The sequence below is a fragment of the Archocentrus centrarchus genome, chromosome 3 (assembly GCF_007364275.1).
Source record: "Archocentrus centrarchus isolate MPI-CPG fArcCen1 chromosome 3, fArcCen1, whole genome shotgun sequence".
Taxonomy (NCBI): domain Eukaryota; kingdom Metazoa; phylum Chordata; class Actinopteri; order Cichliformes; family Cichlidae; genus Archocentrus; species Archocentrus centrarchus.
In genome coordinates this window covers 7,691,301-7,706,820 of record NC_044348.1, presented here as the reverse complement: position 1 = coordinate 7,706,820, position 15,520 = coordinate 7,691,301, and the positions used below count along the sequence as shown (strand labels likewise).

The following is a 15,520-nucleotide window of genomic DNA, read 5'->3' as shown; positions in this document are numbered from 1 at the left end:
ATGTTTCACAGATTATAGGTCAACAAGTCATATACAACCATTTAAATACAGACTTTTTGGCACAATACTGGCAGCTGTTGAATGTAACTAATAAAGTAACTTGTAATCTAACTTACTAGTTACTCCTAAAATTAAGTAATCAGTAAAGTAGCTAAGTTACTTTTTAAAGAAGTAATCAGTAATCAGATTACTTTTTCAAGGTAACTATGCCATCACTGTTCATTACTATGGCATTCGTGTCAAATGCAGATGTCAGGAAAAAGAGCAGTTAGCACATATAAATTTATGGCTTGTGGGGAGATCTAAATATGTATATCTATTCCAGTCTGCTGAATTAAGAAGAAAATAACCTAAAACAACATAATGTTATTTCTCAATATGCTAAAGGGTTGCTGTGGGTTATGCAGGTCTATAAACTACATGTGCATTTTGCATATGCTTAGTTAACTGCACAGAATCTCATCGTCATCATTAGTGTTTTCTCAGTAAGACAGACTTTGTCCTTTGTGCAAGAAGCCATGATCTAATTTACTGCCAGTGTTGCTCACTTTCCATCGAGCTCCTCCTGTTTATCCCCTAACCTTCAGTCGAACACTTCTGATGATGTCATCACTTCAGTGTTTGGAGAGGGAACTCCCTAGCAGAGGACTCAGCGCACCCCCACCCAACCCAAAACACACACATATACTGTATAACACACACACAAGTGAGGAAATGGAAAAGTGATCTGTTCAGAGCCACCCTTGGCCTTGTTGAGGCAGCAGCAGCAGAACCAGCTGGAACACAGTGTGCTATCATGAAAGAGCAGGAAAAGCCTGACACTACTGGCTGCTGCTTAGTCTCCACTAGTATTCACTTTGCACTGTAAAAGCAATGCAATGCTATAATTTCATAGTTTCTTTTCTCCTCATTCTCACCCCGCACACGCACAAGCAATTACCTATACATCTGCGTCCGGACGCAGAGAGCTGAAAGCCCTCGGGGCACAAGCAGATGAAGCTTCCTTCAGTGTTAGAGCAGGTTCCATATTGACAGATCTCAGGTGACTGGGCGCACTCATCAATATCTGACATAAAAAAAACAGAAACAACATCATGAACCTCATTGAATTTTATTTCCAGTGCTTAAAACCTATCCTAGAAGCATTCAAATTTTTCCTTAAACTCCTGTTGTAGTTGTCGGGATGAAGTCTTTCCAGTATGTCACTGTACATCTGAATATGATAAACCAGAATGTAATCTGAATAGTTGCAATGAGGGGATAGTATCTGCAATTGCCTCATTGTTACACATTCACTTATCACAATAACCAGCTGCTGTTGCTGCTGCTGATGCTGAGAGTTCACTGCTGTTCCTCCCTGCTTCCAGGAACAGAGCGCAAAGCAGGAATGCATTGAAGTCTCCAGAATATCTCTTCATCAGCCCCACTGTACAAACAATCTATGTGTTCTGGCTCGGCCTTACTCTCACATGTGAAAGAGAGAAGATGGGTGTCTGATGAAGCTTACCCTCCTCTAGTTAACTTACGTAGAGCTAGCCTAAGCAGGATGTCTTAGCAGGTTAGATGTAAGCAGAAATTCCCCTCTGTGTGCATTTATCTTATTGCTTCAGAATTTCCTGTTTTTGATGATGTAGAATGAATTGGATTTTTGATGCTGTACCTTTACAGGTTTCCCCATGGAGGTGGTAGCCGGATGGGCAGATACACCTGTAAGAGCCATCCAAATTCAGGCAAGTTCCTGCACCACATTTGCCTGGATTCACTGCACATTCATTAATATCTGAAGAAAAGGGGGGAATATAAACACATGTATAAAACATATTTACATTAACTTTGGAGAAGTATAAGAGAGGACCATTAGCATTTCCTTACCTACACACAGCCTGCCATCTAAAGTGAGCTCATAGCCGTCATTGCACACACAGTGGAATGTACCCACTGTGTTCACACACAGCCCGTTTCGACACAAGCCCCTCTGCGTCGCACACTCGTCGACATCTGCTCAGCACACAAACAACACAATAATTAACACAGAGGTTTCGGCTCTTTTTTTTTTCACTTTTATTCATTCACATCCACAGATGCACGCACCTATGCAGTCGCTGTTGTGCGAGTTTTGAAAGCCGGGGTAGCAGAGACAGTTGTAGGAGCCTACTGTGTTCTTACAGGTCCCGTTTCCACAAGGCTGTTTCTCACACTCGTCCACGTCTGAAACCAGAGCAGCATCACAGTTTTATCACTTGGCAGAGGAACACCAGCGAGACCGATGGGATCCAGCTCAGCTTACCGACACACATTGACTGGTCCCGAGTTGTTTTGAAGCCACTGGGGCAGAAGCAGCGATAGCTTCCCAACGTGTCAATGCACTGACCAGGATTGCATATGCCAGGGTTCTCGATGCACTCGTTACGGTCTGAGAAAAGAAAAAACAAATGTCACGCGGTGACACTAACAGTCAATATGGATTTTAAAAAATATATGTTCTGTTTTATTTCTAAAGATATTAAATATGTTTGATGTTTGACGGCGCACTGACCGGAAATGCAAACTTCTCTCTGACGTGTTAAAAAGTAACGAGTCTGTTTTGAAAATGTAAGAAGTAGAAAGTACAGATACTTGTGTAAAAATGTAGGGAGTAAAAGTAAAAAGTAGTCAGAAAAATAAATACTAAAGTAATGTACAGATACCTGAAAAATCGACTTAAGTACAGTAACGAAGTATTTGTACTTCGTTACTTCCCACCTCTGGATGTGACTATATATTCTGCTATAATAATGATAATATCTGAGCCTAAACGGAGGACTAATAACACATAAGAAACAATCGTACTGGCGTATCCTCCATCACCGGGGATTATCTCGTACAAAGGGATTAAATACGCAAACCCATATAATTAATGTATTATTTTTAGCGCTATAATCAGGGGTTACAGCGGGCCGGACCGAGTCCGTAAGTTGCGCTGCGGCACATAAACAGCTTAGCTAGCGCTACTGAAGAGGAACGAAAATAAAGGGAGTAACGTGTGGCAGGTAAATGCAACGTTTCTAAATGCTCAACAAATATCAGCAAACACACAAAGTGTGTGCAGTTTGTCACACAGTGTGTCTGCTAGCTAAAAGAAGAGCTGCTGTATTTACAGGGAGAGCAAAGAGAGAGAAGTTCACTCAGAGATGGAGAAAGAGGACAGGAGAGGAAGAAGAGAGGTTAGAATTAAAGGTAAGGACTGGAAAATAAACTGAAGGATGCTGACTTTCTGTAATTCAAAGATTCTATGAAAATACTGCAGTTTAGTGTGTAATAAATAGGTTAGCTTGTTGTACTGTATTTACAGTAAAGCTCTGTGTTGGTGCACAGAGGCTGTGTTCATGGTCAGAGTTACAGGTTACATCAGTGCAGCAGAGATGAGTCTGAATCAAAGCTGCTGATGCTGAGATTCATTAACTGAATCCAACATTTCTACAGCCTGTATGCTCTCAGTGTAGGGGATGGAGATCAGCTGAGATAGCTGTGAAATACTGGGTTACATCTCTGTGAATTCAGTTCATCCACACAGAGCAGTAAACCTCAGAGTAGCAGCAGCAGCAGGTCAGCTGATCACAGCCTGCACACCAACATCATTTACTGGAGCTCACAACAGAAAGCTGTGATTCTTCTCCTCATGCAGAGCCACTACAGCTGATCTTAGGGTTCCTCCACCTTCTGAATCCCACTGTAACCCCTGAGTATCCTCATGTTTGTGTTTAGGTGGAGGCACAGTCACCCTCTGCTATGGAGGACACAGAGAACAGAGCTGTGTTTAAATTCCCTTTCACAGTTTGTGTCCTACATAACAGATTCAAGCTGAGTGCATTCATTAGAATTAAAATTTAGATTAGAATAATGTTTGTATTCTTATGTAATATTATTTTATATTATTACAATAATATATAATGAGGTTCGGTTAGTTTTACACAAAAATAGCTGGTAGAAACGTCCTCCAAAGAACAACTTTTACTTTCTTACTTTAAGTACATTTTAGAGCCTGTACTTTTTTACTTTTACTTAAGTAGAGAAGTTGAACCAGTACTTCGACTTTTACCAAAGTATTTTTTAACACAAGTACTTGTACTTCTACTTAAGTACAGAATGTCAATACTTTTGCCACCTCTGGTCACATCCTCATCACAGCCTAAATAATTATTATCCAGCCATCCATCCATTTTCTTCCACTTATCGAATTCAGAGTCATGTTTTTGCACTGCAGAGGGAACCGGGGTACCCGGAGAGAACCTGGTGAGAGTCCACGCAGACATGGAGAGAACATGCAAACTGCTGATCGCCACACCTTTTATTATCATTATCATAATAATTATAATTTATGTATTTTCACATGACATGTCATGTATTATTCTCTCTGGTTCTATAAATGTCAGCACACATCCTGACAGCATTCAGCCCTTAATTTCAGCTCTTCGTGAAAGGCTCTTTCTTCAAATGTGCCATTTTAAGCAAGCTGAAGGAAAGGCAATTTACAGTCATCCGAATGAAATGTAACCTCTCCTGACGAGGTAAACACCCAATCTCAAGTCAGCCATTAGTCATCTCAAAATGTATTTCTTAATATTTATTAATCAGTTTTAAAAGGAATCCCGTTAGGCTTTGCTGACTCAATGCTGGCTGTGCACCATGTGTACCGTGAAGAGCTGAGACTGAAGCTTGGGGAGACAAAAACAACCCCTCAGATCATACTGGATAAAAATGATTTTATTGCCACCCTCACTTTCAGTTTAACTTAAGTGTGTTTGGCTGTTAGGACTTGCATGAAAAGCAGGAAGCAAAACAGGATGTCGATATAACTTTTGCTTATCGCTTAAGACTCTCCAGACTGACAACAACACGGTTCAGATATGCTGCAGCACATGTTCAACAGCTCAACACCTGCTTCGCATTCTCTCCTCCTTAATAACAAGCCCACCATGAAGAATTCAGTCTCGGGCTGACTGTCATCGTGCTGCCTCTGGAGCTTTATCTCTTGCAAATAACTGGCGAGAATGTGCACTTCAAAGAGTTTCACATAACCACATTTGATACAAAAGCTTGAAGAAGCAAGACAGCGTGAGGCCACAGAAAGACCCAGAGAAGTTAGCATCATTCTCAGGGAAGACAGAGGGTTTTCTGGCTGCTCTTTTTGGCTAATCTTTTCTCTAATCCTGCTCCATGTTTCCACCAGTTTTGTATTATCTCCACTTGTGTCATTAGATGAGAGGACTAAACTGGAGGCTGTAGGCTGAATGAACTCTGACAACCATGAAGATTATACAACTGTGGTATAATCCTAGTGCTGCTGACACCTCATAACTTTTGAAAGAATAACCAGCACAGTCTTACCAAGACACTGCCCAGTGGGAGTGAAGCGATATCCAGCTTTACACTCGCATCGGAAGCTTCCGGGCAAGTTCAGACAGTCTGCATTCTGCTGGCACACCGGTCCATTCTGACACTCATCAATATCTGACAACAACAGGGACAGGGTGTTCACACACAGTCGTCGATGGATCGCAGTTTTATAAAGAGGGCATGAATATAAACAGACCTAAGTGAAACACGGGGATTGCAGACTGCAAACCTTACCTTCACAAATCAGCAGCTTGTCGTTGTAGATGAAGCCAATGGGGCACTCGCACCTGAAGCTGCCAACCATGTTGATGCACACGCCATTCTCACAGATTCCCGGGATTTCCCTGCACTCATCGATATCTGTCAAATGAGCAAGGGACAAATGGCAACTTGAGAAAAGATAAGCTTTCCTTTTCATCACACAAGTCATTCAGTGTTGAAAATCTTTACCAATAATCTGTCCAGTGGTGATGTCAATATAGTATCCTGGTCTCTCACTGCCGCACAGGATCGCAAACTCATCTGAGTGCACAAGAGACAAGAGTTTATAAGAGTTCTTGTGCTAGCGTGCACTGCGCATGTACTGTACAAGACCTCACCGCTGCTGGGCACGGGGCACTGTTCGCAGGGTTTATTCCACGCACGGCCAATGTTGTAGGAGCAGCAGCACATCTTTTTGGTCATGTTGAAGGTCAGCTCCCCGTCACATGTCCGGTTGTCAGAATAAAAGTTCCTGAAGCAGTAGCTCTTCCTCATGTCTGTGTGTGTGTGTATTTATTGGAAACACAGAGTTACAGGTAACATTAACTATGACAGCGACGATCGTGAACGCACGGCACGCAGACCTACCCATGCAGTTGTTCCCTCCATTGACCTGCATGTAATCCACGGGGCAGATACAGGTGTAGTTCCCGATGGTGTTGTAGCACTGGCCGGGGCCACAGATGCCTGGCCGTTCACACTCATCGACATCTATACACAGAGAGAGAGGCAAAACAATTCCTTCAGTAAAGATGTCAGCTACTTCTATGCAGCATACTTTGGACCCTGCCTTTAACTGAACCTAATGATTTCTGTTATTTTACAACTTAACCTCTATTCATTCTCCAGCTAAGCACCTAAATTCATCATCAGCTCATGTTCCATATCCAAAACAAGAGCACACACATTAGAATTTTCTTTACCCACCTATTACATTTGTATCACGTTGTGATAGCATCCCTCAATTCTATATTAATTTCTCAATCAACATTACTGTTAAAAACCATAAACACAATACTTGTTCCTTCTAGCATAGCTGAACAGTTCATTGACCACAAACAGGGAGGATTTACAGTACTAGACTTTACAGAGCAACTGCTTTTGTACTTCTGGCCAACAAAAACACACTAATTAAAATGCCACCAACCACATGTCACTGTCCACCCCTTAGCCTCCTCCTCTCCTCCCCTCCCATCTCTGTTCCCATTTTTTTTTAAACAGCCTTCTCATTTATCGCCTTTCATTCCTCCAATTCTCAATTCCTCCCTCCATCATCACTGGCCTGCCTACAGGGGACACTGTGTACTTCCCTGAGGAGAGGGCTGACCACATCAGAGCCTCGCTTCTCTGGACATAGTTAGTGCGCTCAGCTGTCTCATCATCCTGGCTGAGCTTTGCTGGGTTAGCAACAAACGGGAACTAGAGCAGACACATATTGAGCTTCAGTGTTGTCTATGGGACAACAGGCTTCAATATTTTCTTTGCCTTTTTGCTCTCAGTGCTTCTTCCTCCCTCTCCATGTGTCACTGAAAGAAGGCCTGCACGGCTGGACTCAATTTCCTTCCCAGTGAAATATCCCAGGGCAAGAGCTTGAGATGGATGGGTCACCTGTGTGTTCATTTGTCTGTGGGGCTGCACAGAAATGCATGTGTGTAATTAATACCTTCACAAACTCTGGTTTCCAGGTTGAGGGCAAAACCTCTCTCACATTCACATTGGAAACTACCAAATGTGTTGATGCACCGTCCTCCCTGGCACAAGCCTGGCAATATCAGACACTCATTGATGTCTGTGGGAGAAAGAAAGGGAAAACTCAGTGGCACTGTGGGTTGGTGTTTCTGTAAGCATTCCCAGGGGCAACCTCAAAAAAAAAAAAATAAAAAGACATAATAGCATGTTGCTATGACCTTCCAAGATGACAGTGATGGGGTTTGGTCGGAAACCTTCGCCTCCAGGACACAGAGTCTTGTACTGAGCTGTAACACAAAACACAGCACCAAATTACTTCAAACAGCAACAATTGCGCAACACATCAGCATCCATCAAGGCTGTTTTATGGCAGGATTTGTCAGTAATTGCTGGCTTATACCGAGACGATGAATCGAGGTGCCTGAAAAAGACATTTCTAGTCATGCACTTGTTTCCTTTCGTTCTCTGTCGTGCTTTTTCTGATCTTAGTGTTATCCACAGAGCCCAAAGGACCGGACATGGCTGCAGCTACTCAGAATTACAAAGCAAAAAGAAAAAGGTTTTGTTCTTGTCACAGGAGCAAACAGTTCCTTGAGCTGAAAAGGATGAGTCATTCCCTGTAATGTTTTGAAACATCTGTTGGCAATTTCCAAATAAGTTGCACAAAGCTGTCTCATCTTTACCAGCAACAGCAATTACAGCAAACACACTCATCACATGGCAAGAGAAGGCAGCATGTAAGTCTGTATGTAAGCAGAGGAGTTAGTTCACACCTTACCAGGCCTTATTTACTCAGGTACAGTGTCAGTCAAAAGTTTGGACACACTCACCCATTCATATGGTTGAGTGTGTCCAAACGTTTGAAAAGAGAGTCTGGAGAGGTGGAGGCTTGCATGGGAGAGAAGAGGAATGGTAGACAGTAGAAGCAAGGGAATGCATGTGCGCGAATGAGAGGAAGACGGGTAGAAAGATGAACATGCAAGAAGTAGTGGTAGTAGTCAACCATCCAAAGCAACGGAGAGCACACAAGAGAGGTGATGAAGAGAGTGCAGACACGGTGGAGTCAAGTGTCAGGGCTGATTTGTGACAGAAGGATAATAGCAAGAGTGAAAGAGAAGGTTTATAAGGTGGTAGCGAAACCATCAGAGTGATGGTAGTTGTAGTCGGTATATCAGGGAGCAGCTCAGGTTGAGCAGTTTGGAGACAAAGGTTGATAGACAAAGGATGTTGACTATGGAGCTGCCAGGCAGGAGGAAAAGAGGAAGAGGAGGAAAAGAGGAAGACCACAGAGAAGATTCATGGATGTAGTGAAGGAGGGTACGCAGAGAGTTGGTGTGACAGAGGAGGATGCTAGAGATAGGGTGAGATGGATGCAGGTGATCCGCTGTGGTGACCCCTAAAGGGAGCAACCAGAAGAAAAAGAAGAAGAAGATGACATCCTGTTGCAAAAATGGTTTTGGTCTCTATAGCTAATCTGTGTCTTCATAACTGTACTTTGTGGATTATGGAGATTTTTTATCAAAGTAAATAATGCTAGAAATAATATAGAAAGAAAGAAATATCACATGTCACTGAGTATGTCAGCTGCAAAAGCAGATGCTAAGGTAGGCTAACTATGCACTGTATTTAGTCTGTGTACTTTAGCATAGTGACGAAATGATCAGTGCTGTGGTTTCAAGGAGGTGTGTTAGATGACATTCCTTGCAGCTGAACTGAAAAAAAAAGTACATAACGTGTGGTTAGAAGGGATAATGTGATGACTCACATGAGTTTACAGGTGGGCATAATTCACATGGATTTCCCCAGCCCTGGCCCATGGAGCAGCAACAGGACGCCTTGGAGACACCAACTCCAATCTCATTGGAGCAGTCCAAACTTTCTGAGGCATCTCCTCGCAAACGAACATCCCGAAAGCAACTACCAGAGCGAGTGTCTATACAAGCACACACAGATTTTCAGCTATACAGGTTTAACCTTTGCTTTGGAATTAGTTATATGACAAATTAAGAATAAATCAAATATTTTTAGTGTTGCGGTCTCACCTACGCAGCCCACCCGAGTGGGATTGAGTTCAAAGTCTGGTGGGCAGTTACAGTGGTAGCTTCCAGGGATATTAACGCACATTCCATTAATACAGATGGTCGGGTCAGCACATTCATTGATATCTAAGAAAGAAAGACAAAGTAAAAGCCAATAAATTGCTTTCATTTATGAATACAAACTCCTTTTCAATTTTTGGTCAATACATAAACAAGTGGATGAACAGTGAGTATTCGTTTTTATCACAGAAAATGAAAGCTGCTCTCATCTTCACACCTGTGCTGCATTTCTTTTGCACTTTTTTATCTTCCTGTTCTCTGCGGCTTGAACACAGGAACCATGGAAGGTAGCCAGTCTAGTCTTACCTGTGCAGTTGCCTCCACTTCTGTCCAGTTCATAACCAATGCTGCATTCACATCTAAAAAGTCCCGGGATATTCTGGCAGCGTCCATTGACACAGATGTCAGCAAAGGTACATTCATCTATGTCTGTAAAAGAGAGAGATAAAGAGGAAGCCAGCTGTGAGTGATTAGTGGATCATGGGATCATGGTGGAAAACTGGCAGCCAGCACTAGGAAGTGAAGGCCACTCACCTCTGCTAAAGAATGACAGTTCTAGGGCAAAAAAAAATGCGAGACATACCCAGACAGACATACACACACACATACACTATCAGAGCTGCAGCCAAGGTTATGAAATTGTGCTCTTCCACATCATTACACTCTGCACAAGTCATTATTGTCCAGCTCTGACTGAGTTGGTGGAGGCAGGACTGGACAGGTTATTTCAGGATGTTTGACACAGCAGTGCAATGAGGTCAGTCTGCTCATTCAATTGAATCCCGCAGTGCATTATCGCTGCACTGTACACTCACCTGCAACCAATTATAAATGTGTTCATATGCGGCTCTACGGTAGCTGACATTTAAGCTTGCATGAAATCTTACAAGAAGTTAATGTTTTATTCTGCCTTTGAGTAAAAAATTTGAATACATCCCAATTAAAACATCCTAAAAAGAGCCTGCCAGTGGGATTCCTACAGTACATATGCCACACATGGATAGTATGTATGTCATGTAGGTTAGGAATACAGAATATGCACAGCAGTGGACAGAAGTTTACATGAACTCATCATGGGCGTGAATGTCATGGTAATTTTGGGCTTTCAGTTATTTAATTGAACTGTTCTTTCTCCAGGGTGGAATGATTGTACAGCATACACTCACATAAATCTTTTAATAAGTGGTGCTGAAGGTTCTACAATGTCTTTTAGCTTGACAAGACCAAAGCCTATTAACTTCTCATTAGTGATCTCTAACTACAACCGGTAGTTTCACTTTGCCAGCATGAAAAGGATTTGTTTGACGCGTGCCATTAAGTGGAAACTGCTGGAACACCAGCATCACTGTCCACAGCAAAGTGAGTTTTACATCATCATGGAATGAGATGGTGCAGACCAAGAAAGAAGCTCCTGCTCCAAAATTGACACCTTCAAACTCAACGGAAATTTGCAGCTGCCTACATGGACGAGCCAAATGCCTTCTGGAGAAAAGGTTTTATGGTCCGAGAGAAAAAGATTGAGCTATTTGGCCACAATGACAAGAGGTATGTTTGGAGGAGTAAAGGTGAGGCTTTCAAACCTAAGAACACTGTACCAACTGTCAAGCATGGTGGTGTAGCATCCTGCTCTGAGGCTGTTTTGCTGTCAGTGGTACTGGTACATCACACAAAGTGGATGGAATAATGAAGAAGGAGGACTACCTCTAAATTCTTCAACTTCATCTCAAATCAACAGGTTGAAACTTGGACACAATTGGGACAGTGATTCCCAAACACACATCAAACCTTGTTTTGGAATGGCTAACATTAAACTTTTGGAATGGCTCAACCCTACTGAAAACTTGTAGACTAGACACTTGAAGGCTGGGTCTGTGCCAGCAAACCAACCAATTTAAATTAAATCGATCAATTTTGCCAAGAACAGTGCTCAAATATCCAGCTAGAATTATGCCAGAAGCTTTTTGATGGCTACCAAAAGTGTCTGGTCGATGTGCAACTTGCTAAGGGACATTTAATCAAATATTAGTGGAGGTTTATGTATATATTTGGGCCTGTATGTATACTTTTGACCCTGTGTGGATTAGAGAAAATCTTAAATAAATTGAAACTTGTGCAGCCAATTCTTGTTTTTTAAAGTCATTAAAGATGTATGCTGTACAATCATTTTTCAACCCTGGAAAAAGAACAGTTAAAAGAAATCATTCAAGCTCAAAATTACCGTGACATTTATGCCCATGATGAGTGTATATAAACTTCTGTCCACAATTGTATGTTGTGTTTGCAGCTTGTGCATCTCAAATAGTAATTTAAAGAATAAGACTGTTTTTAGAGCAGCCTTTCATTACGACTTGATTATGTGGCCTTTGTTATTCTATATGGTCTTTTTGTGCTACAAGAATTCACACTGTAAGCAGGAAATAATATTTGGACCTGTTTTTCCTAAGAATTCCCTCCACCCAGTTAATTTTATTTCTCAATCACAAAGCTTAGACAAAACCTTTAACCAGATTGTAGCAGTTACCCAATTGATATGCACGCCTGAATAAGATAAACATCTCTCACAGCTACGAGTTCACACGCTGTGATGTGTGTTGACGTTTCAGAAGCGTGATGTTGAAACACTAAGTTATCAAGCAAATTTGAACAGAAAAATCAAAGCAAGACCCACTGTTATTGTCAGTTCTTCGAAATGTTCTCACAACCTAAATCACATTAATGCTCAGCATATTGTGCACTTTCATGTCCAAAAATCCATGTAATTAGTAGGCAGCATCTGTTTGGATCTGCTATTTCCTTAAACAGGAAAACAAAACAAATAACACCAGGCATTTTGGGGGTTTTGTTTTTTGAATTAGTCAACATAATTTAGGATGTAGGCACTGATTCAGACCCTGGTTATTATGTTTGGTCTGCATTGTATTGCCTTACCCTCGCAGGCCTTGCCGTCAGGAGTGGTGATGAAGCCCATGTCACACTCGCAGCGGAAGCCTCCTGGCAGATTCAGACAGTGGCCATTTTCACACAGGTTGCTGTTCTCTGCACACTCATCGCTATCTGCAGTGGCAGTCACACACATACACACACACACACACAAAGTCAGCAAACACAAAATGCATTCATGTATCTTTTAAGAGGCTAAGCAGTGGTTTAGGATACTGATTTTGTATGTGTGACCTGAGCAATAGAATCCATCTCCAGAGAATCCGTCCTTGCACACACATCGATAGGAGCCCATGGTGTTGAGACAGTCTGCGTTGTTGCTGCACATGTGTGTCCCATTCGAACACTCATCCAGGTCTGAAACACAACAAAGTCCAAAAATGATTACATTTTTGCAAATTTAAACTAATTCATCCCAAATTGAGGATAAGGCCAGCGGTATTACCATAATCAAAGTAAAGACCATAGGAAAAAGCACAGGTCTACCTCTCTCAATTGTTTATCTGATACACAAGCTCATTAATTTCAAATGGCCACTATATTTTTACCATTTACTTGTGCATTCCAGGCCATCAGCCTTACCTGTGCATTTAAGACCATTGCCAATCCACCCCGGAGCACAATTACACTTGAAACTGCCGGCTGTGTTGGTGCAGGTTGCATGTCTATCGCAATTATGGGCTCCGATCTCACACTCATTGATATCTGACAAAGAGAGAACAAAGAAACAATGTAAAGATAAATAGACACGGGTCTGATGGTCTGATGATTTAGGTCTCCTTTCTCATTCCAGTGGGGTTCTTGGCACTGTGGAGTGAGTTGATGCTTGGTTTGACTTGTATAAAGATAGCAGCAGAAGAAGACAGAGCTAAGTATTTCTGGCTCACTGTCTCCATGCACGGAGAGCTGTATTTCTGAGCTGAAGGCAATGAGGCATTCTCATGATCTCTGATACTAATGGCCTTCCTACAAAGGTTTAATGAGCACAGCCAGTCTCTGGATTTTCGTTGTTCAAGTGTATCCAGAGAGCTGTAAAACGGCCAAGAGGGAGAACAACCACCTAATGCTAAGACCTTGTTCTGTCTGAACTAGTATTCACAGGTTATTTTAGGCAAAGATATCGCCTTTTACCCACAGATCCACAGACTCTGCTCCTCTCATGTGAGGCTTTTGGAACAGCATGTTACAGACCCCCCCCCCCCCCCGCCCCCCTCCTTAATGTTCATGTTTGGGTTTCTCACAGCCCCAGATGTCAAGTGTGGAAATGTAATCTTTCCAGAGTATAATTTCTTCAAATGTGATGTGGTAAAAGTGTGATGTGCCAACTCTACAAATAAACATTCCTTCACAGCAAAACCAGGACAATTATATCTCCCAACCAATGAAACATTTGGGGTACTTAAAGCTATCTCTGAATGTGAAAACCTACTGTATGTGGCTCAAGATTCTAATAAATGAGCAATAAAAATTAATGGGAGCAATTAGTGGATATTATTAAAATCTGCCCTGCCCATAAAGTTGATTAAATCCTGTGGGGTGGAACCAATAAGGGTCTCTTTGAATGTGTTTATAGCCTTGCAGCTCTTCCTCAGCAGCCGTAATGTAATGAACTGGCTCAATTGAAAAATCCTCCACAACACAGTAATGATTATGGCTGATCTGACCCAAAACAACCTGGTGAAACAACTTACCACCACAATACCTGGCCTCAAGCCTGAGTGCTGAGAGCTACATCTTTGATAGCAAGAGCGTGCAAGTGTTTGTTCATGTGGCGTGTCCCTGTGCATCAAGGGAAACCATGCTGAGAACTCAAGATGCTACCACTTATCAGCAAATGAGACACACTCCTTTCTCTGTGTGTCTGTCTTTGTGAGGGTAGTAATTCAAGCCACAGTCAATTAGAGATTAGCGCTGCTGGTTTACAGTCTTCCTAAGGACAGGGTACAGCATATTTTCACTACGTTTGATGACAAGGTTAATATGAGGGCAAACGAATCTCCCTGGATTACAGGCAGAATTAACGATCATCTCCTCTAAAGCCTTTGATGACAGACAGAACACAAAAACACACACACACACGAGGAAATGCAAAGTGCAAACAAGGGTTGTTGTATACGAGAAGCATATCATCAGAATTACACACCTGGAAGCTTAGCTGTATGCTAGTTAGTATGCCTGCCTGACTGCCCATTTATCCGATTGCCCTTTTTCTCTTTTCCTGCCTACCCATTTTATGTCAAGCATTAAAATTTATATATCTGCCAAATTCTTATTCTACTCTGCATTTGAAAGATCTGCCTCATTACTTCTATGTCTCACCACTGACATGTTTTAGAAGCCTTTTCACTGATCTGTTTGTCTATGTTCTGAGAAAAAAAATCACCATATTCTCTTAGTCATACCAGGCCACATAGAAAAAGTCTGAGCAAGAGTACGTGGGAATAACAGGACAATGGTAAATGTTAAAATGTATGCACAGAAGAAGAGTGATTAAATAACTAAAACTAAACTAAAGCCAAGGCTGAAAAATGATGCCATACAAGAGTTTCAGTGCCAGAAATGTCATTTGTCAAATGGCCACTTGAAGCTGCCTTCCAACCATACACAGTACAATAGTCAGATGTAGCTGCTGTTACCTATTGGTTAGTGAAGTCCCGTTATGAAGCCTCGAGCTGAACGTTTTCACTGGACATGAGGAGAGGGGGGATGAAGCTGACTGTGAAACTGAGAACACTGCATTCACATCCTGGATAATCCAACTTTCTGACTATAATAATGACTATAATTTCCAAAATGAACTTCATGTTTTATACAATAAGAGCCACAACTAGTCACCTAGTCACTGGTCAAAAGTGCATAAATCTAAAAATGACCCCAGCATCAGCATCTAAAATTTGCCAGAATTAGTCCAAAATACTGTAAGTTATTGATCATACCAGACCCTTTGCTGCTGCTGCAGTGGTAAAACTGACCAAGGATTTACTTTGACACTTTGGAATCACTTTTAAAAGGCAGATGGTGTAATTTGTTATTTTTAAAGCTGCATAGTCTTGCTTTAACACAAATTGTTTCAATGTTTTGTCATTTAGCTGAGAGACGATAAAGACAACAAACCATAAATTCTAATAATGATCACCCCTTTAAGATGCTTCCAT

General features: G+C 41.8%; 1 protein-coding gene across 2 annotated transcripts in view; it reads right to left on the bottom strand.

The window, feature by feature from the left end:
* fbn1 (fibrillin 1) overlaps positions 1-15,520 on the bottom strand; it is a 61,786-nt gene that overhangs the window by 13,254 nt on the left and 33,012 nt on the right. For both annotated transcript variants that reach the window (XM_030718587.1, XM_030718576.1), the window contains 18 exons: positions 12,948-13,070; positions 12,600-12,722; positions 12,354-12,479; positions 9,732-9,854; positions 9,369-9,491; positions 9,092-9,259; positions 7,545-7,613; positions 7,301-7,426; positions 6,226-6,348; positions 5,976-6,134; positions 5,827-5,898; positions 5,611-5,736; positions 5,368-5,490; positions 2,288-2,413; positions 2,092-2,208; positions 1,873-1,998; positions 1,661-1,780; positions 941-1,066 (listed from right to left, as the gene is read on the bottom strand). In XM_030718587.1, coding sequence (XP_030574447.1) covers positions 941-1,066; positions 1,661-1,780; positions 1,873-1,998; positions 2,092-2,208; positions 2,288-2,413; positions 5,368-5,490; positions 5,611-5,736; positions 5,827-5,898; positions 5,976-6,134; positions 6,226-6,348; positions 7,301-7,426; positions 7,545-7,613; positions 9,092-9,259; positions 9,369-9,491; positions 9,732-9,854; positions 12,354-12,479; positions 12,600-12,722; positions 12,948-13,070 — 2,199 coding nt within the window. The remainder of the gene's footprint in view (positions 1-940; positions 1,067-1,660; positions 1,781-1,872; positions 1,999-2,091; positions 2,209-2,287; positions 2,414-5,367; positions 5,491-5,610; positions 5,737-5,826; positions 5,899-5,975; positions 6,135-6,225; positions 6,349-7,300; positions 7,427-7,544; positions 7,614-9,091; positions 9,260-9,368; positions 9,492-9,731; positions 9,855-12,353; positions 12,480-12,599; positions 12,723-12,947; positions 13,071-15,520) is intronic.